At 51.3% G+C, this 21338-nt stretch overlaps 9 protein-coding genes across 9 annotated transcripts; 5 read left to right on the forward strand and 4 right to left on the reverse strand.

The window, feature by feature from the left end:
- Window positions 1–370: 370 nt before the first annotated feature.
- On the forward strand, window positions 371–2275 carry PV08_09864 (uncharacterized protein; the record flags this gene model as incomplete). Its single annotated transcript, XM_016384179.1, has 1 exon — window positions 371–2275. The coding sequence occupies one exon, from the start codon at window positions 371–373 to the stop codon at window positions 2273–2275; it is 1905 nt and encodes a 634-aa protein (XP_016232802.1).
- A 312-nt stretch (window positions 2276–2587) lies between these two features.
- Window positions 2588–5107, reverse strand: PV08_09865 (uncharacterized protein; the record flags this gene model as incomplete). Its single annotated transcript, XM_016384180.1, has 1 exon — window positions 2588–5107. The coding sequence occupies one exon, from the start codon at window positions 5105–5107 to the stop codon at window positions 2588–2590; it is 2520 nt and encodes an 839-aa protein (XP_016232803.1).
- Window positions 5108–7666: 2559 nt separating this feature from the next.
- PV08_09866 (uncharacterized protein) lies at window positions 7667–10840 on the forward strand (the record flags this gene model as incomplete). The annotated part of the gene is made up of 1 exon (XM_016384181.1): window positions 7667–10840. One exon carries the CDS (start codon window positions 7667–7669, stop codon window positions 10838–10840), a length of 3174 nt encoding a protein of 1057 aa, XP_016232804.1.
- A 1003-nt stretch (window positions 10841–11843) lies between these two features.
- On the forward strand, window positions 11844–12788 carry PV08_09867 (uncharacterized protein; the record flags this gene model as incomplete). Its single annotated transcript, XM_016384182.1, has 2 exons — window positions 11844–12521; window positions 12597–12788. The coding sequence occupies 2 exons, from the start codon at window positions 11844–11846 to the stop codon at window positions 12786–12788; spliced, it is 870 nt and encodes a 289-aa protein (XP_016232805.1).
- A 533-nt stretch (window positions 12789–13321) lies between these two features.
- Window positions 13322–14686, reverse strand: PV08_09868 (uncharacterized protein; the record flags this gene model as incomplete). Its single annotated transcript, XM_016384183.1, has 1 exon — window positions 13322–14686. One exon carries the CDS (start codon window positions 14684–14686, stop codon window positions 13322–13324), a length of 1365 nt encoding a protein of 454 aa, XP_016232806.1.
- Window positions 14687–15905: 1219 nt separating this feature from the next.
- PV08_09869 (uncharacterized protein) lies at window positions 15906–16384 on the reverse strand (the record flags this gene model as incomplete). The annotated part of the gene is made up of 2 exons (XM_016384184.1): window positions 15906–16102; window positions 16180–16384. 2 exons carry the CDS (start codon window positions 16382–16384, stop codon window positions 15906–15908), a joined length of 402 nt encoding a protein of 133 aa, XP_016232807.1.
- An 835-nt stretch (window positions 16385–17219) lies between these two features.
- PV08_09870 (uncharacterized protein) lies at window positions 17220–18689 on the forward strand (the record flags this gene model as incomplete). The annotated part of the gene is made up of 1 exon (XM_016384185.1): window positions 17220–18689. One exon carries the CDS (start codon window positions 17220–17222, stop codon window positions 18687–18689), a length of 1470 nt encoding a protein of 489 aa, XP_016232808.1.
- A 105-nt stretch (window positions 18690–18794) lies between these two features.
- PV08_09871 (uncharacterized protein) lies at window positions 18795–19850 on the reverse strand (the record flags this gene model as incomplete). The annotated part of the gene is made up of 3 exons (XM_016384186.1): window positions 18795–18951; window positions 19007–19474; window positions 19525–19850. 3 exons carry the CDS (start codon window positions 19848–19850, stop codon window positions 18795–18797), a joined length of 951 nt encoding a protein of 316 aa, XP_016232809.1.
- Window positions 19851–20467: 617 nt separating this feature from the next.
- Window positions 20468–21067, forward strand: PV08_09872 (uncharacterized protein; the record flags this gene model as incomplete). The annotated part of the gene is made up of 1 exon (XM_016384187.1): window positions 20468–21067. The coding sequence occupies one exon, from the start codon at window positions 20468–20470 to the stop codon at window positions 21065–21067; it is 600 nt and encodes a 199-aa protein (XP_016232810.1).
- Between the last annotated feature and the right edge of the window lie 271 nt (window positions 21068–21338).

Below are 21338 nucleotides of genomic sequence, written 5' to 3' on the forward strand. Positions count from 1 at the left end.
GCCTTGACTGGTTTCAGCGTAGATGAATACCTAGAGCCTGAGTGCTCTTGTGGGCTTGTGCTTCACAGATGGAGCGATTCGCTAGTGGCTATACTTGGCTCTTCTACGAGGCGAAGTAGTACAAACCTTCTATCGAGAAGCGAAGCTTGCTAGTCTCAACTCCCCAGCGAAGAGGCTGAGCTATATTCTTCTGTGGAAAGTGCCTTGCCCTCCAGAAGGACATGATCGCTTGCATTCATAATGGACCTTGTAGGTTCTTAACATTTACTCTTTCCCTACATAGAATGAACCAATACAAACATAAGCCTCTACAAATTCCCTGTTCAATCACTTCAATTCCCCAGGTATTCACCACGAGGACAAAACAGCTATGAGGGATCATGAATCAGTCCTTACAAGAATCCTCCTCTTGGTCGTCATACTTTTGACGAGCCTTATTGCGATTGCAGTCCTCGTTATCAAGGACCGACGCTCGACCGGCACTTTCTACGGCTTCGTGACTTCGCATCGCGATACCATAGGCTTGTTGATCCAGGTGGTTTCCGCTGTACTGGGAGCAGGACAGATATTCGCTATCACTTCGTTGATCAATCTATCGGCGCGAGTTCGCATGCAGACAGGATGTCCTGTCGCGTTCCAGCAACTGAAATTCCTCGTTGCAATCACCTCCGGTGCGAGTCGCGCCCTCCGCGGTTCACTGCCGGTGGAATGGTTGACAGTCGCGCTAATTATAACATTAACACTCAAACTTCCTGCTGCTCTCTGGGCTGGTGCACTGACACCTATTCTCACCGACGTTACGAGTATGGAAGGACGGATACCAGTACCAACGTATCCGGAAACGGCCTTATCGGCATGGCAGGGATCTTTCCGGAGACTTCAGAACGGGACAGTCAGCATGTCGCTCAACTGTAGCTGGGTTGTGACTGGTGATAAGATGCTTGATGGCGCAGCCGCTCTGGTGTCTACATGCCCTGCAGTTGATTTAGTCAGTGCAATACTTGGTTCACTGGCTAGAGCTGCTGCAGGCACTCCCAGTGCCCCAAAGCCTCACTCGAGGATTGATAGCTCCGGGTGGACGAACCTGGGGAGGTCCTTTGGAGTAGGTTCGTCACCTGGCATTGTCCCAATCCAAGGTCTATCAGCGCACAAGGCACCCATGTTATCACTTGACTACTTCGAATATGGCTATCGAACAAATGTATCTTGTGCGCGGAACGAGGCAAGCAACTACACCATCTCGGAAGCCGCGTATCTTGACGACCTCGGCGTAACATCCCATCTCGTTGGTGGCACGCTACCTAATTCCGTATCTGGACAAGTCGAGCAATACGCTTTAAGCTCGAGCACTCATGACAGTAACTTTCTGGCGTGGTCAGCTCTATCAAACTACGGCGAGAACATTCTTGCCGTTGCTGGAACCGGTTTATATACCGCCTTCGATAAGATGCAATGTAAAGTCCGGTTTGATCCAGCAAGATTCGCAGTCAACGTCAACGTCACCAACAGTATCATCACTGTCAAGCCTGCTGCTGATGATCAGGCTGTGCAAAACATAGAGCCGACAGGTGAATTCACAAAGAGTATCTTTTATGCCTTGGAGCAGATATCGCGCATTTCGGGCAGCACCGTCGTATCAACTCTCGGCACAGCTCTGGAGCACAACATCCGGGTCATCAAGGCACGAGATCCTGGGCTCAGCGACGAAGCAAGTGCCGCCTTGAGTCTAGAATATGGGGTCGGCATGTTGCTAGAGGGCCTCCTCGTCGCAAATGCTCAATCTCAGCTGTATATTCTAGGGAATTCAGCAACTGTACCACTTTCCGTCCGCTTTGGTGCCGTGAAGATCGGCTCCGAAAAGTACATATACTGTGTACTAGCAACAAATTTGGCTATGCTTCTCACCATTATTGTCGAAGTCGTCCGAACGAGATTTTGGAAGGGCTTAACAACCTTTGACTTTACTGATATTGAGAGTATCGCAAGATCAGCATCAGTTGGAGGTCATGCGATTGCTAAGCAGTATCAAGCTGATCGAGACCCAGAATCTAGCGGCCGAATTTTCGTCAGTCTCAGGAGACATGGCAACCAGTGGTCACTGATACCTGCTACAGGGGGCTGTTCTAGTCAAGGGGACTGGGAATTGGAAGGACACAAGCCTGATGCGTATTGTCACGCTGCTGAAAGCATAGTTGGTCACCATGGCGATGGACATGGCAGCTGGCAGCCTTACCACTGGGACGGGGCGGTGTATCGTCCGAGTCCTGGCCTGTGACTGACCAGTCCTCGGCGGTATATACTCATTCAACAGCCTGGGTAGCTTTGTTCTTCACTAACAATTAACGCAAGTGCATAGCGAGTGGTGGACTGGTCGTGCACGGAAGACAAGAGTGGAAAAATGTGGGAAAGTGGATGACTCGCTATGCACCTACGTTATATTCATTCATAATCTATTTCGAAGCCGGAACGAAACTTTAACACGGTCCCTCCGGCCCTCTCAACCACAGGGAGGAGTTTACTTGAGTGCGAGGTGAGATCACAAGCACACCCAGTACGGGATCTGCACTGCCGTGCTATTCTGAATAGCCTAGTCAACAATGCCTCCCGGCAACACGGCGACATAGTCCAACGGTGCAGGCTCGATTCCATCAGGAGTACCGACGATCTTGAGCACGTCTCCCTTTGCGACAGTGACATTCCGGAACGTGATTCTCGTCGCCGAATGCGCGTCCAGGTATTCAGACGCGGCGTGCCCAAGCCTGCCAGTGTCTACGTTGTCAGCCTCCCAGCTTCCAACGGTGTCGTTGTTGATAGACACGGTCCACGACGACACCCCTCCCATCAGGTCAAAGTAGTTGATGGCCAGGTCGTATGTGCCATTGGGGAAATTCAACGTCGTCGACGCAGTGCCGGTCGTGGAGTTTGAGCTCGTCACAATTCCAGTGGCATTGCTCGCGGCTTCAAATGGAGATACCGCGTAGGGCACATATCCGTCCAGCGTCATACTTTCGGCCTGGATGCGCCACGGATGGTGGCCGACGCGGCCGGCAGAGTCGGCGATGCCAGACAGGTTGTGGTAGAAATTGGCAATAGCGTCGCGCCACACGATCGCATGCCCGGCCTGGAACTGTAGTCGGAACAAGGTCTCGTTGTACCGCTCCTCGTCGATCTTTCCCCGTAGCCCTTGCCACTGGGTGACGAACGTCTGGGCAGTATCGGCTCCGTCGTAGTGCGCGTCGTAAAAGTGCTGAATGACCGTCTTGCCGGAACGGAGCTTGTGGGTGTAGTTGACGTGGTGGAACCACAGTACCAAGTTGTCCGGGGTCGTGCTGATGTTTTCATACGTGGCTGCGACCTCTGCAGGGTATTGACCGGAGAAGCCGGTCCCGTTGCTTACTGTCCGGTCCATGCCGATGCTCGTATGGTCAGCACGAGTCCATTGGCCCCAGCCGTTGCCGTCTTGGGACTGGGGGTTCGGTCCGAAGTGAGTGTACAGAATGTCCGTCAGCGTCTGGATGCCTAGATTGCCACTGTAATTCTCGTAGGTAGGCCACGATGCCATGGACAGACTTGTGATTGTCTTCATGACGCCCGGGTCTGGTCCAAAGGTCAGACGAATCCAGTCTTGCAACATGGCTTCTGGGTCATCGGCCGGGTTCCACGCCAGGCGACCGTACGCGTAAAGGTTGGACATGGAGAGGTGGCTTCCTAGCCATGTCTGGTTCGTGCCAACATTCACGACCGCCGCAGAACCACCGAGAGGACGACCGAAACGCTTACCGCTAATAATATCGCGGACGAGCGATGGCTTGTGATCTACCCTCATGTCGAAGTCGAGTACTGTCTTCCATAGTGGCGGGAGATAGACGAGATGGCATTGTTGACCAAGGTACTCTTGTGTCACTTCCAACTCAATCGCCGTGCTAGTGTTTTGGAGATGTGCGAAAAGGGGCGATGCCGGTTCGCGAACCTGAAAATCGATCGGTCCATATTTGATCTGGACAATGACATTATCGGCAAACTCCCCGTCGAGTCCTCTGAAGAAGTCAACTGCAGCATTTGCACGGTCGGCTTTCCAGTTGCTCTCATTGATATGATTGTCATACACAAACGCCCTGAACATCAGGATGCCTCCATGAGGTTGGAGGGCATTCGCAAACAAGTTGGCGCCCTGAGCGAGTGTACGATTGTACGTCAGGGGGCCTGGTTGACCTTCAGAATTCGCCTTGACCAAGTACCCGGCCATATCAGGGACTCTGCGATAAATGGCGTCTGTGACATTGTTCCACCAGGATATGACGCCCTTGTCCAGTGGGTCAAATGTGGTTAGGTTTCCATAGGTCAAGTTTGCTGTTGGCGAGGCGAAGTTCAATGAAATGCCCACTTGAACACCATATGGTCGCATTGTATCGGCCAGCCTCCCGAGTCCCTCCACGTTTGCAGGGCTTAAAAGGGATGCATTTGCGTTGACATTATTCACAACGACGGCGTTGATTCGAATAGATGCTAACAGGCGAGCATATTCTGAGACTCGATCGAGATTGTCGAGAACAAGGCCATTCTCAAAGAAGATGGAAGGTCCGCCATAGCCTCGTTCAATGGAGCCATCAAGGTTGTCCCACTGATTAACCCATCGCACCGGTGCGCTTGGATTCGAGGCGTATGAGACTTTGGAGAAGTTTCCTTGGGCTAACATCGACAGATATTCGAAAGCACCGTAAAGTGCGCCTCGTTCATTCTGACCAAGGATCTCTATGGTAGTGCCGGTAGTGTTGAGCCAGAAACCGTCGGCTTCGAGGGATGGAATCTTTGCAGAGCGCCCATAGACGTTGGAGTATTCATTGAGAGTTCCGACGATGATCGATGGATCACCGTGTGTTTCATGAGTGGTAATGCTAAGATTCTTGCCGAGGATTCCGGATATGCCCTTTCGGAGTTCGATGCCAGCAATATGCACAGGATCGTTCACCGAGGTGTTGAGTGACACAATTCTGGAAGGTAGAGAAGGTGTGGAATTTTGAGAATACAATGGGGCGTAGCGAAGCCAAGCATTGATACCACTCTCGGCGGCAACGAAGCCAACGTACAGGAGGAAGATGAATAACATTGCGACGCCACGATGTCTTCATTCTCCCCACGGTACTGGCGTTCTCCATATATGCTATTTGGGCTCGTACGGCGATATCTTCGACAATCATTGAATTTATCCCCGGACCCCGGCCCAAGCTTGTAGCTCATCGACATCGTTCTGCGCCGCTGGTTGGCTGGCGGCTATGGCTTTCCCCAGAGGTTCACCTAGAACGGAAGGGATTTTCTGTTCGGTAGATCCATCGCCGACAATGACATTCAGGCAATGCTCCATTGTAGGTGAATCTTCGGCTAAAGCCCCTCGGAGAGGAATTCAGGCTATATTTGCAAAAGTATGGGGCGTGGAAGTCAGTTAGAGCGACGGGAGAGCTTGTTCTTTGAAGGTATGGAAATCATTGACGTACAGATATTTCGCGAGACACTGCGTCCGGACATGACTTGAGGCCGACACCCATGATGGAGACTGCGTTTGTGGTACATTTGTTGCACTGAAGCAACCTCTACGGCGCAGTATATGACTTTGAATGACCGTCTTGAGTTCAGGTAGAGATGCACTTTGCGAGGCTGAAACTTGTGACACCACGAAGATCTATACATATATCTAGCCTTACGAGTATATTTGAGAGAAAGATGGCGTCGGCGTAGTAGCTCGCCACTCAACCTGAACAACATTTTCTCTTCAACCAGCACGAAGTTCCAGTCATCTTCGAGGAGATATCCCGAAATCTATCGGTTGACTGTCGTGTTGGCGGAACTCCACTGAATAGCTCTGTATCAACATCCCCGTGCAGAGGGTCCAGTGAATCGGCATCATTTTTCGCTGCAAGAAAGCATATCCGGAGTATTTCATATTCGAAATGAAGACCAAAAGCGCTGTAATCCAAGCAAGACGCATTTCTGGTGTGAACCAGGAGAATATTTACTCCATCACGCCCGCCGGCGCAAAGGAAGTAATTGCCTAAAAGCAACTTGCAGAGGCGCATCTAACAGGCGTGACCGCGTTTAAGTCGATGACAAGGTTGTCGTTTAATGAGCCTCTAGCAATTCAACTTCCTGATAATGGCGCAACGGCGTTTATTCGACAAGGAACCATCTCCAAGTGGCCTGTGGCACTCCCTCCTGGACTCCCGTGGCTGGATGACACGGCATGGGGCTCAAGATTTATCCGGAGGCGAGAGCCTGATGAAAACGACTTCACTTTGGCAGAGTTCTGCCATGAGGCAAATCACATCGTCCTTCGCAGCAATCATGGCCTCAACATTACAGCAACACCTTCAAGTCCATCTCAGGTGGAGATGGACCAACTGTTGAAGTCAGCCGAACAGCTTGCCCGCGCTCAGCATCTTTTGTCATTAGAACATGACGCGGCTGACGGAATCCTTCAGCATCTATCTGACTGAAGACGATCATATATCCATTTCGCTCGTCAATAACTGATACGAGACTGTCTACGTCTCAGTGTTCGACATTAACGCCGCGGGCAAAATTTCTCTGATTTCTAGGTCATCCGATATCGAACTATCACGTGGAGGACGCGAAGTCTTTGGGCGTTCACTGCATGGGATTGCATTACCTGGTCTGAAAGTTAGTTGGTCGCGAGAAGTATCTCGTACGCAGACCTTGAGAGAGACATTATTGCTATTCCTATCGAGTGCGCCATTTGATCATCATCATTTAGCTGATCCAGCCAGTCAAGCGCCTTCTGAAAGGACAGGTCTTTCGGAGCTGGGACAGTTAACATGGCCGATCTCGACTGGCTGCAGCCGCAAGGCCGAAGCTGTGGATGGTGAAGATCGTCGCTACAACACAATTCATATGCCGTTTCTCCTTTGGCCTAATGCCGTATGAAAAAAGACCCCAGCAGGATGCAACGAATGGTCGCACGAGTCAGAACATCGCAGACCATAGCAATGGGGAAGTATTAGGAGTGTTTGATGTTTGAAAAGATTTCAAGTCTTTACATGCTCCGCAAAATTCCAACTCTAGAGTCTCCTGTCAAGCACAGGTGTCTTGACATGTCGCTGTGCTTTCACGATGCAGCTCAATTAGCATTGAATGCCAGAACCAAATCGAAAATGTTGACATCGTTGTCTGGGCCAGTCAGGACTTGATACCGGCTGCAACCCGCCAATGTTTGTCTCTTTGGTCCCATATCAAGACTAAGATTTAACATGCACATAAATGTTTGTTCAGCGCGCGATCGAGGGAGATCGAATTCCAGAGGGTATCAAGGTCACACAGCATGTGGCACTTATCAGGCAGCAATGCGTTGATAAATTCTGCCGTCTGACGATTATTGGTTGTTTCGATCGAGTGACGATGTTGAGGCTGAGCTGCTTGACCGGTTTGACGAATCTGTGGCCCCTTGCACGGTCGAACAAGTTCCATGGGCACTGCAAACCCTTTTGTCAGGTTCTCCAGAGGGCTGTCGAGCCCCATTTTGCCTTCTCGGCCTCTTTACAACTTTTGCATCTAGAGTTCCATGTTTTGGAAACAACTCAAGATCTGCAAGTATCATCTTCAATGACATACAAATCCTTCAGCGTTGTTTGGCCAACCAAACTTTGAGTCTTGGGTCATGTCGACTTCAAATATTACCAACGTGCAGCTCGATCCTGAACAGGCCGACAAAGCTTACGATGCTGCCATGCGACTACTTCGGCAGCCTGAGGAGCGTCTAAATGAGGCGATTGACTTACTGAGCGAAAGTGTCAGTTTGACCCCAAGAGATAACCCAAAGTTGGCCCAAAGGAGTCTGATTCTGGCCGCAATCACCCTCCAACGCTGCTCTCTCTACCCAAGCCGCGAAAGCCTTGTTTGTGCTTCTACAAATATGGCAAGGGCAAGAAAGCTGATTTCTCCTACTCACTCCATTTACCCCGTCTACATCGAAAACTTGGAAATACTTCGTAATTGCAAATTCCAGCAATACGAAATGGACAACAATCCGCAGGATCTCTGGGATGCGATCGAAGTAAGCAAGCAGATCCTCCTGGACCAGGCTGCTGACGAACGTACCAAAATCTTTGTCCAAGCAGGTCTCGCCCAGTTGTACGGTCATCTGTTTGAACACGATAAACAGAACCGGTATCTGGACCTTGGAGTGGACCATGGAAGGCAGGCTCTAGAGAAGGCGACATTGCCGCCATCTGACAGAGCACATTTCTTTGGTTCGCTCGCGCAGGCACTTTCTAACCGCTACAAGCACATCGAAAACGAAGCAGATCTCCATGAGGCGATTTTACGTGGCGAGGCTGCGGTTAACAATATAGGGGAGGAAGATGCGGATAGATCAAAATGGTTGAACAACCTGGGTCTATCTTACGAACTACGCTTTGAGAGACTTGGAAATCCGACTGACCTGGAGCAAGCCATTCAATTCACTGAAATGTCTCTTGAGCTTACCCCACTGGATGACCCAAGATTTCCACCGAGAACTAACAATCTTGCCAATCAATTCGGGCGCAGGTTTGAGCTTACCGGAGAGAGCGAGTATTTGAACATAGCAATTGATAAGCTCCGAGCGGTCACAGACCGCCAGGCATCCAACGCTTCAGATCGTGCAACATATCTGAACAATCTCTCCTTTCTCTTAATGACCCGATTTCGGCGCGAAGTGGACTTTGCAGACCTTGATGAGGCCATTGAGAAAAGTAAATTGGCTGTTGACGCAACCCCCGCAGGCCACGCGGACCTTCCGAGCCACTATAACGGCCTTGGAAACGGGCTGAGGAATCGGTATGAACGAGAAAAAAGGGAAGAAGACATCAAAGAGGCCATTCGGTGTGGTGAAGAGGCTATTCGCTTATCAATTGGCCATCCATTTCGGAAGACCTGGCTGTCGAATTTGTCACTTTCTTACCTTTCGCGGTTTAGAGAGACCGAAGCACCAGAGGATCTCGGAAAGGCAATAAAACTCACAGAAGAGTCCCTGTCGTGTCCAGGTGATCTCCCTGATAGAGCAATCCAACTTCTCAATCTGGGAAACATGTATATCCTTCGTTCTTCGTTGCAGGATGTTTCAAAAGACCTGGATACTGCATTGAATCATTTCGAAGAAGCCGCAAACATGCAGTCGGCTCACCCTTTGCATCGTATCAAAGCATCTCGCAGCGCCATCAGGATCTTACACGAGAGAGAGGCTTGGGATAAAATGAAAATATTAGGGGAAAATGCTATGGAGCTCCTTCCGATGGTATGTGGCCGATATCTGAGTCGGAAAGATCAACAGCAGGCCGTCATTGAGACCTCTGGCTTAGCAGCCGACGTTTGTTCAATATTACTCAGAGGAGACCAGGTTGAGCAGGCGCTGCAGCAACTGGAGTTCGGCAAAGCAATTTTGATCGGCTATGCAATAGACAATCATGATGATCTCAGGACTCTGGAAGCGCGCTGCTCAGACCTGACCAAGAGATACAGGGATTTGAGAAGCCAACTATACCTGCAACCTACACTGGAAAGTTCTAACATTGGCGAGGGCCAAATGAACAAGCGCAGAACTGCTTCTCATCTTATGGAAAAGTGTTTGGCAGAGATCCGTCGGATCCAAGGCCACGAGGACTTTCTCCGTGGTCTCAGTATGGAGAAAATGGAGGCTTGCGCTAGTGAAGGGCCTATTGTTGTTGTCAACCTCACAGATATCAGCAGTGATGCCATAATTGTGTCGACTTCCAAGGTGCAGAAGATTCCTCTCCCGAGGTTGCGGGCCGGCGAAGTGCCAACTTTCATTTCGAGTGCTCTTCGAAATTTTAGATCCTCCGACGGCGACTTCCAAGACTTCCTAGTCGATCGAGATATAGGAAGCGAGAACGAGGGCCCCGGTTTGATGGATACAGAATTAGTCCTTTCGTGGCTCTGGGAAAGTTGCGTAAAGGTGGTCCTGGATGAGCTCGGACTACGACCAACAGCAGTCGGAATGGCACAGCTTCCGAGGGTCTGGTGGATCGGTGCTGGCGTGGCAAGCTCTCTTCCTTTTCACGCAGCGGCACTTTCTACAAATAAATACGACTCTGAAAACAATGCACTTAGTCGAATGGTCCCCAGTTACTCGCCCTCGATCAAAGCGTTGTCTTACTCGAGAGAAAAATCAAAACAATACGCCTGCACTCCCCACGAGAAACGTAAAGTGACGGTAGTGACAATGACAACAACTCCTGGGTATGGTAAACTCAACGGTGTTCAACTGGAAAGCAATTTGATCAAAACGAAGTGTGGCTCCAGTAGCTTGTACGCTTGCGTGCAGCTACCACAGCCCACGGTAGATGTTGTTTTGGAAAGCATTGTGCATTCGGAAATCGTACACTTCGCGTGCCACGGAAAGTCCCACAGCAGTGATCCCTCAAGGAGTCACCTACTGCTGCAGAAATACGACGAATCCGGCCAGCCAAAGGTTGACGCATTAACCGTATCAAGAGTTTCGAGTGTCGACCACGCAGGTCTTGCGTGGATCGCTTACCTGTCGGCCTGCTCAACTGCAAGAATAAACGCCTCCAAGTTCGCTGACGAAGGCATTCATATCTCGAGCGCGCTACAAGTCGCAGGCTTTGCTCACGTCATTGGATGCCAATGGCGTGTTGAAGACGACGTATGTGTCGACGTCGCAAGATATTTCTATGAGGCCTTCATCGGTAGCGAACATAAACAGCTGTGCAATAGAGCGGTGGCAGAAGCTCTGAGGACTGCTGTTCTCCGTGTCAGAGACGAGCACCCTGACCCGCGGCAATGGGGAGCGTACATTCACTCCGGCGCTTGAATGTTGTGTGATGACGGCTGAGAGAAGGACGTCGTGCTGCTCGCAGTGAATCCTGCAAAGCGTTGCCGTGATCGAGATAGGTCGTTTGGCGTCATTCAAGACAAATTAACCCCGTATGACACAGCTTCCTAAAAGATATCATGCAATGAATGATTCCCCCTGAACCGGATTAATCCCATGGGAGTGCCCACGAGGATACTGTGAAACAAGAGAGAAGCATGAGGTACCTGTACGGAGCATTTGCGGCACGTAGGGAGCTTGAGCAGTCTAGCCTAATATGGAGTAGTGTGGACTACGTTAAAGCGCCAAGCAAAATGGCCCAATACGAGTACGACAATGTACACGTTTGGCAAATTTGGCCTCCGCAAATCCCGCGTCTTGATTGGCTCACATCCCGAATACGAGTGAACTTCCTCTTTTGACACTGTCTGCGAGGCACTGCTCGTCGTCTGTGTCTCTCCATCACACTCTTCTTTCACTCCTTGAGTATCTTTGCTTGATATGCCGCGTTCGTGATGCGATGGGTCCTTGAGCTTTCGAGTCTTGAATCGATGTTGCCTGGAACAACATGGGCCGCGCACGCCTGGGTTCTCAAAGACAAAGACCCGTCGCGAATGCGAATACGATGCAATCCAGCCGAGCGGCAGACATGTACTTCTGTGTCCGATTCTAACAAGAATGAACCTGAGAGACTCGACGAGCATATATAGACCGTCCTCCGTCTTCATCACTCCGTGGTCGGCATCCTCGTGTTTTGTTCCACCATCTCCGGGCTCTCTTTGACCTTTCCAGCTTCTTTTAACACGCTCTGTGCAGATACAGCCAATCCCCTCGCTGACAGTGTATTTAGCAGTGTGCTTGGAGAATCGAGCAATCGGCATACTGATTCCTTGCCCAAAGAGCCACCCTACCTGGTGTCAGGATCGTCTTCTCCGCTGCGACAGACTCAAGTCGCTTCGACCCCGACGTATTTCGACGTCTGTGCCATCCGCCAACGCGAACCATGTCGAGCTCCAACAATCAGACGGCTTCTTCCAGTGACGACCCTCACCTGTACTTTTATTCTCCCTCAACCCCTGCCGCGGTGGTCTTCTCAATCCTCTACCTCCTCCTGACCTTGTGGCACTTTTCCCTCAACTTCATCGTCGCTCGGCATTGCTTGGTCAAACACAAATACACGATCCCTCTCTTCATTGCGGCATTGATATCCACAGCTGGCTGGGTGGTACGCATCCTCTCCGTACGGAACGACACATCCATCCCTCTGTATGCTGTGTCGTCGTCTTATATCGTCATCAGCCCGATCTTTGTCTGCGCAAGCCTGTATCTCCTTCTCACACGCCTTATCCGGGCAACACTCCCCAACGGCCCGGCTCAGTCATTCTTCCGCATAAGGCCTTCCTGGCTGGGAAGAGTATTCATCACGAGCGACGTATTTAGCTTCTTGACGCAATGCAGCGGTTCCGGGATCGCAAGCTCAGGCAACTGGGAAGGAAATATGAAGGATATCGGGACCAATGTACTACTTGTGGGGTTGGCGTTGCAACTCGCGACCTTTACAGTCTTTCTGGTTGTCATGGCGCGATTTGTGCGCAGGGTGAACAGGAGACAAGATACAGGCTTCGAAACCGGCGTAAAGAAAGTCATCGTCGGCGCAAGTATTGCAAGTGGCTTTGTTCAGGTTCGATCTCTCGTTTCCCTTGGCTGTATTTGGCAGTGTTGGTGGTCTGGTCTGTGCTAACAAGGCGGAATTTAGATTCGATCCATTTACCGCGTCGTCGAATTTGCCGTTGGAATCGACGGATACCTGTTCAACCACGAGTGGTGCCTGTACGTCCTCGAAGCGATGCCAATGTTTTTTGCCTTGGCCGTCCTTGCATGGTATCATCCTATTCGCTGGATGCAAGAGAAGCGCAGGTCCGACTTTGGAATGGAGAATATTCGGTAGGGTTCCAAAAGGCCAAATGCCTCGCTTGGTGCCCTTAGTCACCTCTAGGAGTCAGCGTCAAAAGGAGGAATCACTATTAGACATCGGTTAGCATTTGATATGCTGAAACATACATCAAAGGTCGAAGCTGGAATACTCAAAGACAAGTGTTGCATAAGGAAGTGGTTTGTGGGTGGAACAACGACGGGGAGCCCATTCTTAACGCTGGATTGGCTCGAGGAGATGCCATACTCGCCTGCGCCCTGCTTGCGATTGTCGGGCTCGTTATTGCGCGCGAGGAGCCGATCACATCGGTCCAGATCTCGACTTCGGGAACTATGGGACTGGTTTGGAGGGAACGAGGAGGCCATGAGTCGTAATGTCATATTATTCAATCACTCAGAGATGAGAAGATGTCTGGAAATCAATTTCGCTGCGTCAAATCTTCCAACTTTGGGGGCGGCTCACTATGCCACCTGACCAAAAGGCAGATGCTCCGGTCTCGTCCTCGTTTGCGAGGACATTCTGTATCTATAGGCACGCCTTCATCCCTGCTATGGCGGAGCCAGGATCGTGTTTGGTGTGATGTCCCTGCTGGTTAGATGCAATTGCAACACCGAGGGCAATTGCAGAATGTCGCCATTGACTTCGGCGACCACCGTAGAGACTATGCTCTGCGGCCAGGAGAGGAACTGCGCATACTCGGAATTCTCGAGGCGCTGAAAGATGCTCTCGGCCCATTCTGTCACGCCGTAAAGGACACGTATCCTGGACACATCGGCACGATGCAACCACTCGTGCGCCGCGAGTGGAATGATGAGCAGTTGAACTGCCACAAAATAAGAGAGTAGAAGCTGCGCCACGAGGTTGTTGGGGTCGAGGAATGTCTTGAACGAGTCATGACACAGCTCGTACCATATGGTATATAGTTCTGTGAATTGCATATAGCCTGACGCTGAACTGGTCTGCAACGCGCTTACCACATCTACCAGCCCGGCGTGAAAGCCAAAGTGAGCATCGTCAGTGAGGTAAGGAATCATTTCTTCGAGAGCCGAGTACGCGTCTTCGAGCAATGTCGGATCAACGGGTGGCAGCCGTTCGAGCTTGGGCGCCATGAACTTCAGGTGCCCGTCCGGGTGCAAATTGAACGCTGTGGGAGACAGTTCTCGTCGAATCTTGTCCGTGGTCAGGGCACAGCCTCTGACCATGGTGATGAAGTCGGTCAGGCCATCGCCCATGTACGATGCCTGGAAGGTGAGGGCGTAACACGAGGCCAGCATGGCGTCGGCCTCGCCGTAACAGAGTGACGCTTGACTGAGAGCCTGGTTGAGCCCTGCAAGTGCCTGGCCACGGTGGACGAGGGACTCGCGGCGGTAGTCGATGCCTGTCAGCCGGCTGAGATGAGACGCCCCCAGCGACAGGATCGCGTGCATTAGATATTCGTGCTGTTCGGCGAACTGCGGTATCTCGTGAACCCACACGTGGTCATTACCCACGGGCAAGTGAGGATACGCGATGGTCAGGAAATGATGAAAGAAGCGCATATCCAACATGGAAAAGGCCGCCCCCGCGATGGACGGTGTCGAAGGAGGATTCCGCTTGATCAACGGCAGATTGGACTTGCGCGCAGCTGGCTCGGTGGGATAGACACATGCGATGCCTTTGAGTAAGCAGCTCGCACAGTCGGGCTTCTGCTCGCCACACTTGATCTTGCGGGCTTTGCAACTGAAGCATCCGGCCCGCGACTTCTTATGCGAGCGGCGCGTCAGATTGGGAGCCAGCGTGCGGGTCTTGATGCGCTTGCGGCCATCTTCCTGCGCGAAGAGGGAGGGTTCGTCTGCTGGGTAGTCCCAAGGTGAGAGGGAGTTGGTGGGCGTCAAACTGTCACCCGAAAGACTGGTACTGTGTTCTGGACTCATTTCTGAATACTGCTGTGTGAAGAGGCAGAAATTCAGGCATAACTGAGCTCTCGATATTTTATTTAACTTAGTTCTGGAGATTTTGGGGCCGGAAGCGCCTCATGGCCAGTGCCAGAGGCCCCTATCAATGCGGGCTCAATGGGCATGCTTCTACTAGTGTACACACGGCTAGACTCAGTGACGACCCAAGCATCAGCATCGAACTTAGCCGACGGTTGAGCCACGGGCCTTGAGTCGGGTCTGGTCGACCAGGCACGAGGCATAAACCACGAGAATGCGATTCTGCTCAGCTTCTGCGAGCCAAGTACCGTGTCCTCGCAGGGCAGGGAAACATCATGCAGCGTAACGTTTCAGCCTGGGCAAACACGAGAATGTGACGCACAGCTGCAGAAGGAAATCCAATGAGCACGGACAGGACGACAGAAGGACAGCTGGAATATGCTGGGTTTGGTTAGGTTCGCTAGCCCGCGCCCTTTACCTACATACACCCCCCTGTGCGAGTGGTGGACAGGGAAAAGGTGGATTGGAGGATATTGACTTTAGGGCCTTATCGTTCTTCTGGTCAACGCCTCGGCGGTTTGTTCGCGGGCTCACGGGCCTCCCAAGACTGGGATTTCCGGTGGAGAGAAGCCAGAGCGAGCGCGACTTGATCCAGGGTCTTGGGCCAAAAATAGGAGGATCGTCTGCGCCGCTTCTTGGGCGCGGAGAATTCCACTGCTTGTTAACGGCAATTCATCGTAACGCGGTCCATCTCAGTGGTCAACATAAGGTGCGTGACTCCAGGGCGGAAACGGATGAAAGGAGCAAGTCCATCCCACGGCACGAGGATTTCCAGGATCTGTCCCGCCGCTGCTTTGTATACGGGGAGGACCTAAACAAAAGTCACGAGGCTCCAGGAACCGAGATTTACCGTGGAGCGGAGGAAAATCGCGGAACCCTGAGAGGGCTGGGGGCTTATTGTACGAGTATCAAATAAATCGCGCAGCGGCAGATCCAATGTTGAAATGGGAAAAGGGATTCCGATTGTTTCCATCGAGTCAAATGAGAGGGAAAAGTTTGATGCCATTGACTCAAGGAGTTTGGTCATCAATATGCACTCATTCCCAAAACCCACTTGAGGTCTTGAGCTTTTGCAGCGTGAGAACGAGATCCAGTCATCAACTATCTGCCTCCCGCGCACGGCTCGCCCGATACGGGGTACGAGCACATGTTTAACATTTTATCCCATTTCCTCTCGGACCTCGCCCAAGGGATTGATCCTGGAGGCGTCGACTTGCTCATCATCCAGTCCAGGTGACTTGGTAGTCGAGGTGTTCTCCTTTCCACTCAGAGGGTCGATCTTTGCTCCCTGGATGGCTTCATCCCTTCCGGCAACGCCTTGACTGTCTGCATGGGGAGCGGGATGTTTATACCGACCTAAGTCGCGGTCAACAACCACAGGAGTTACGATCAGGCATTTTGCATCGGAGGGAGCCCACGCGAGCGATACGTACCGGCGCCTCCAAGAGGGTCGATGCGACTTTGATCAATGCTTCTATCAGTACCCGTAGCTCCTCTTGAGGATTGGTCATGAGGCTGATTAGCCTTGGTGTCGGAAGCGAGAGGATCGATCTTGGTGGCAGAGATCTTCTCATCACTTCCTGACGTACCACTGCCAGACCTATCAGTGCCTGGGCTAGGAACTCCTTCAAAGACCATACCTAGACATTGTTGCTGATGTGCTAATTGTGCTTTTGAACGTTGGTGGTGAGAATTTTGTCCAGGAACTCGTCATCGACCAAAGGTCGGTGGACAGTCAATTAATATCATACTGGCGTTGTCCCCCACCAGGGTCGACAAGGAGTTGTGTTTCCACACTCTTCATTTCTGATGATATCAAACCGGTGATCCATGACTTCACCTGGCGCGCAGCACCGGGGTCCACGGATGGTACTGAGCGGGTAAAGACATCGTGAGCCCAGGGGCTCTTACTCGTAGGTGGTGCTCGTCTCGTACAAGCATAGGCCACTTGATGTTCATCTGAGTGACATCAATGGGAATCCAACCTGATGTCAACAGAAGTCTTGTTGATGGCCGATCATCTGAGTCCTAGTGTTGAGGCACATGGGTGATGGATACACGGAGTTCAGTTTTATAATATATGTTCATTGTATCATTGCGATGCGAAAGCAGGCGTTGATACAAAGACCACAACAGTGCAACATAATACGAGTCTTGTGCTCCGTACACGGTGACTTACCGATGCCTGGATGATTGACTCGAATGATTTGATGCCGAGGTATCTGAGCATGAGACGCGATGTTTCTGGTGTTGACCCATCGACGACGCCGTCATTTGAATGCATCCACATCTTTCGACTCTTGACCGAGACGACTGAACCTAATGGGGGGAGAACACACATGCTGGAAGTCAGGTAATGTATCTTGCGTGGTAGCTCTTCTCTTCTCTTGCTCCTTCGTTCTCTTTTCCGCACAATGCACCGTGGCAATACTCAATAACAGACTTTATCCTGCGTATTCCTTGCTCAGCGCCAATGGAGTCCTCGCCACGAGTCCTCGTTCGACTCCTTCTTCCTCGCATACCTCTCATCCTTAGGACAGCTCTTCTCAATGCCCTGTCGCTATCCGCGAATTCGTCGAAACAAGATACGAGGACCGAGGTCACTGTTGCCCTCATACGCTCCATTACCTCAGTGAGAAAACCAATGCGCTTCCTGCAAAGGCTCTCAATTCGAGATCCTGGCATCAAGGGCCCCATGCTGGTCTCGAAGGACACCATTCCAGCCCCAAGTGAGGACGCTATAAGAGACGTTTTAGGCGCAGCTATCAAGGAGCTAGGGGATGGTTCAGAAACATACACTCTTCCCGACGCTGTAGCCGTCGAAGCTGAATGGATCACATATAAGCCCGGCGTGCTGCCCAGCGAACCAAGAGCTGACCTCCCGGAGCGGGAGCACTATCAGGCTATTAAAGAGATGGTCTCGTCACCGACAACTATATTATATTTTCATGGAGGCGCCTATTTCCTCATGGACCCGGCCAGTCATCGGGGGACTACTTCTCGACTGGCGAAACTGACAGGTGGGCGTTGTTATTCTGTTCGGTATCGTTTGGCACCGCAGCAACCGTTCCCTTCGCAGCTTCTGGACGCTTTCATTGCGTACCTTTCGCTACTATCCCCTCCCGCGGGAATGCATCATGAGCCTGTGGCTGCCCAGCATATCGTCTTTGCAGGTGATTCAGCAGGAGGCAACCTTGCAATTGCACTGATGCTGTTTCTTTTGACGCTGCGAAGAACGGGGATTCAAAGCATCAAATTCCACGGCGCCGAAGTTCCTATTGAGCTCCCGGGGGGCGTCGCCACTAACTCTCCCTGGGTTGACATCGGACTGTCGATGCCCTCGTTACAACGCAATGCTCACTTCGACTACCTTCAGCCGCCAAGTGCCGTTGGTCTGTCCAAGACAGAGCCACTTCCGGACGATTTATGGCCTACAAGTCCTCCACGCGCAGAAATCTTCTGTAATGCCTCAATGATGATGCATCCTCTTGCCTCTCCGTTGGCAGCTTCTCCAAAGCTTTGGGAAGGAATGCCCCCGGTCTTCATGTGTTTGGGCAACGAGGGTCTCGAGGACGAGATCACTCTTCTTGCACGCAAAATGCACCAAGGAGGCGGAATCGTGGAATTTGCGGGCTTCGAAGGTATGCCTCATTGTTTTGCTATGGTCTTTCCCACGTCGCCTATGGCAAGAGATTGCTTCCGGCGCTGGGCTCAATTCTGCTCCGATACCACTCAAGGCAGAAGACCAAAGTCAAGCAGGGCTAGCTGGGCCAAAGCATTTTCCAATCCACCAGAACAACAACGTATAGAAATGCGCGACATAAGTCAATTTAGCGATGAAGATACAATCAACTTCATGAAAAAAAGACAAGAGCAAGCCATGATTCGAGAGCAGGACGCTTTGAAAACATGGCAAGAACAGCAATCGAGAGCGAGGTTATGAGCTACCATTGTTGTGAATGGCAAGCGACCAACGAACAAGTCTCAGGGGCAATCAGATGTGGCTGCGGTCTAGCCCCATGCAACGACTTGTTCTAATCCGATGCCCTCACAATTTGGGCTTGCTCGAAGGATGAATGCGCGGCCTTGAGCCAGTATCGACCTCGCTATACCACGGGTAGAACGGAGGTCCGTCCTTCTCCAGGGTGGCTGAGAATCTTGGCTCACGCTTCTCAAGGAAGCTCTGCACACCTTCTTGACAGTCTCTGTGCTACTGTCAGCCTAGGCCTGTCCACGCCTTGATGGGGAAAATATCCATACCTGTTCGCGAACATATGATAAAGCACGGCACTATCAAGAAGATGGGTCTCCTCTGCCGTGGGTTTGCCTCTCCACATCAATTCACGATTCAGAAAACTGGCCATGATGCTTGTCTTGTCGGCTATGTTCGCTGCCAGTTGCAAAGCTCTCTTCAGCACGTCTTCTTGTTTCTCAACGACCTCTTGGAATAAGCTCCCGAAATGCTTCGAGTCTCCTCGGTAGACGTCACCTGTGGTCAAGAGGTAAACGGCGTTGGAGTATCCAATGAGCCTGGGCAAGAAGAACGAGCTGTTCGATTCCATGGTAATGCCTCGCCTGGCAAAGACAAAGCCGTATTTTGATGAAGCGTGAGCGATCCTTATCGCCGCAGACAGACCCATTGTCATTCCGAGACCCACAGCGGGACCGTTCATGGCCATAATTGTTGGCTTGCGACAGCGGTATATGCACAAATTCAAGCGGCCGCCTCTGTGCTAGCATCAGCATATGCTGTTGTTCTATCGGATGGGTATCAATACGGATCACGCTTGTCGGTCAACCTTTCTTCAGCCCCGTCGCTTGGAAATCCGATATCGAGGTCGGCACCAGCGCAGAACATCTTGCCTGCCCCGGTAATCACAACGGTTTTGACTCGTTCATCGAGATCTAGCATTGGGTAGACGAGCTCGAAGTCCTGCACCATTTGAAGAGTGAATGCATTGCCTTGTTTAGGGCGGTTGAGCGTGATGACTATTATCGGTGTAGCTTCACTGGCATTCTCAGGATAATGTGACACTCTGATGTCCTTGACCGGTAGGTTGGTGTAATTGTGTGGAATCCGTACTTGAACTGGGTCGGGAAGCATGATTGATTGTTCAAGCAGTAGCCCGAGAACTTTCGTATCTCGATATAGCCAAGTGAGAAACAAAGAGACAGCAGGACTTCGAACCTGGAAGGTCTGATATGGGCAGAGGACAACCATAAGACTGCAGTCCAGAAGCATGTAACACCTCGGAACTGAATAATTGATTTGTGATCATCTGAGGCTGATGTTTTGGCCTTACCTCGGGTGACTGGCTGTATCATTGACCTGAATCAGCCAGACAGCGTTAAGTCGTCTTTTTGTTTACGGCTCTATTGCTCTGGGTGTCCTGGAGAGACATTGGAATACGTGGGCATTAAACAGCTACCTCATTTATCCAAGGTACGGGAAACTAAGAACTGAGATCAAGATAGAAAATGTATTCGGAGAGAAGGTTATTCCGATCCGGGGATCGTGAGCGAACCTGATCTGCGCAGCATCAAGTGCGCCTTGACTGACCATGTCACTGCCATCCAACGACGAAACCCCCTCGAAAGGGCCGTACAGCCTACTGTACGATACTCTGCTTGCGAATATGCTACTCGGTGGATATGCCGAGGAAGTCGACTCTCGTTGCCGACATCCTTTGTGTCTCGATATAACTTCCAAGCGTACCTAGGATGTATGAGTCCTTGATTATCCCGTGGGCACAAGAACCAAATGAAGCCGAACGACAATACCGCGATTCTGGGCTGGTGAAAACCAAAGGCACATTGTTCCTACTTCCTCCTTCAACCGATGTTTTGCGCGAAACGTTCAATGCTCCTCCTCGCCCCAAAACGCGCATGTCGTCGGGCGCAGTTGCTCTTTGCAAACATTTCGAGCGTGGCGGTGCATCTTCTGAGCATGGCCGACATCATCCTTTCTGGACTCTGCCCACTGGGAGCAATGAAAATAAAACAAACATTGCTGGTCAAATCTTGGAATCCATGTTAGCGCATGCGGTGTGGAAAAATGTCATGCTTCTGCACCATGGAGTGGCTGTCTATGAGATCAGAAATGACCTAGGATTCGGTATGAGGTGGACCTTGGATCTCGAGGAGAAGCCAGCTGCTGTGGAACTCGGTGACGAAAATGTCGATCCAGCAGAAAACCAGGACGACTTGGACAAAAGTTGGGCTATTTATAAGACGACCTTTCGCGGGTTTCTAGAGCCTATCGCCGGGATGGATCATGAACTGCCCAGGCACGAACCCGGCAACATTCAGAGTACGCTTTGAGTCCATAGGGTGATTGAAAGCCATGGCAGGCCAGTTTCTCTCGGGCGGCCGGGAGTCAGATCGCTGTGGCTGGGCTTGCATTGGCTGACCAGAGAGAAGCGTACCTGCAGTAAGACTCCCAAGCCAGCGATAAAGTCCTCCGCGTGTTTGGTACCCAAAGTTCAACCCTTGCCAGAATCCCCGGGCACGATAACCCGGCGACTAGGATGAACGGAACGCATGCATCAATCTGATGCAAGATTGGCATGTTGACGTATGGACTCTCGCTACG

The sequence above is a fragment of the Exophiala spinifera genome (assembly GCF_000836115.1).
Source record: "Exophiala spinifera strain CBS 89968 unplaced genomic scaffold supercont1.7, whole genome shotgun sequence".
Classification (NCBI taxonomy): Eukaryota; Fungi; Ascomycota; class Eurotiomycetes; order Chaetothyriales; family Herpotrichiellaceae; genus Exophiala; species Exophiala spinifera.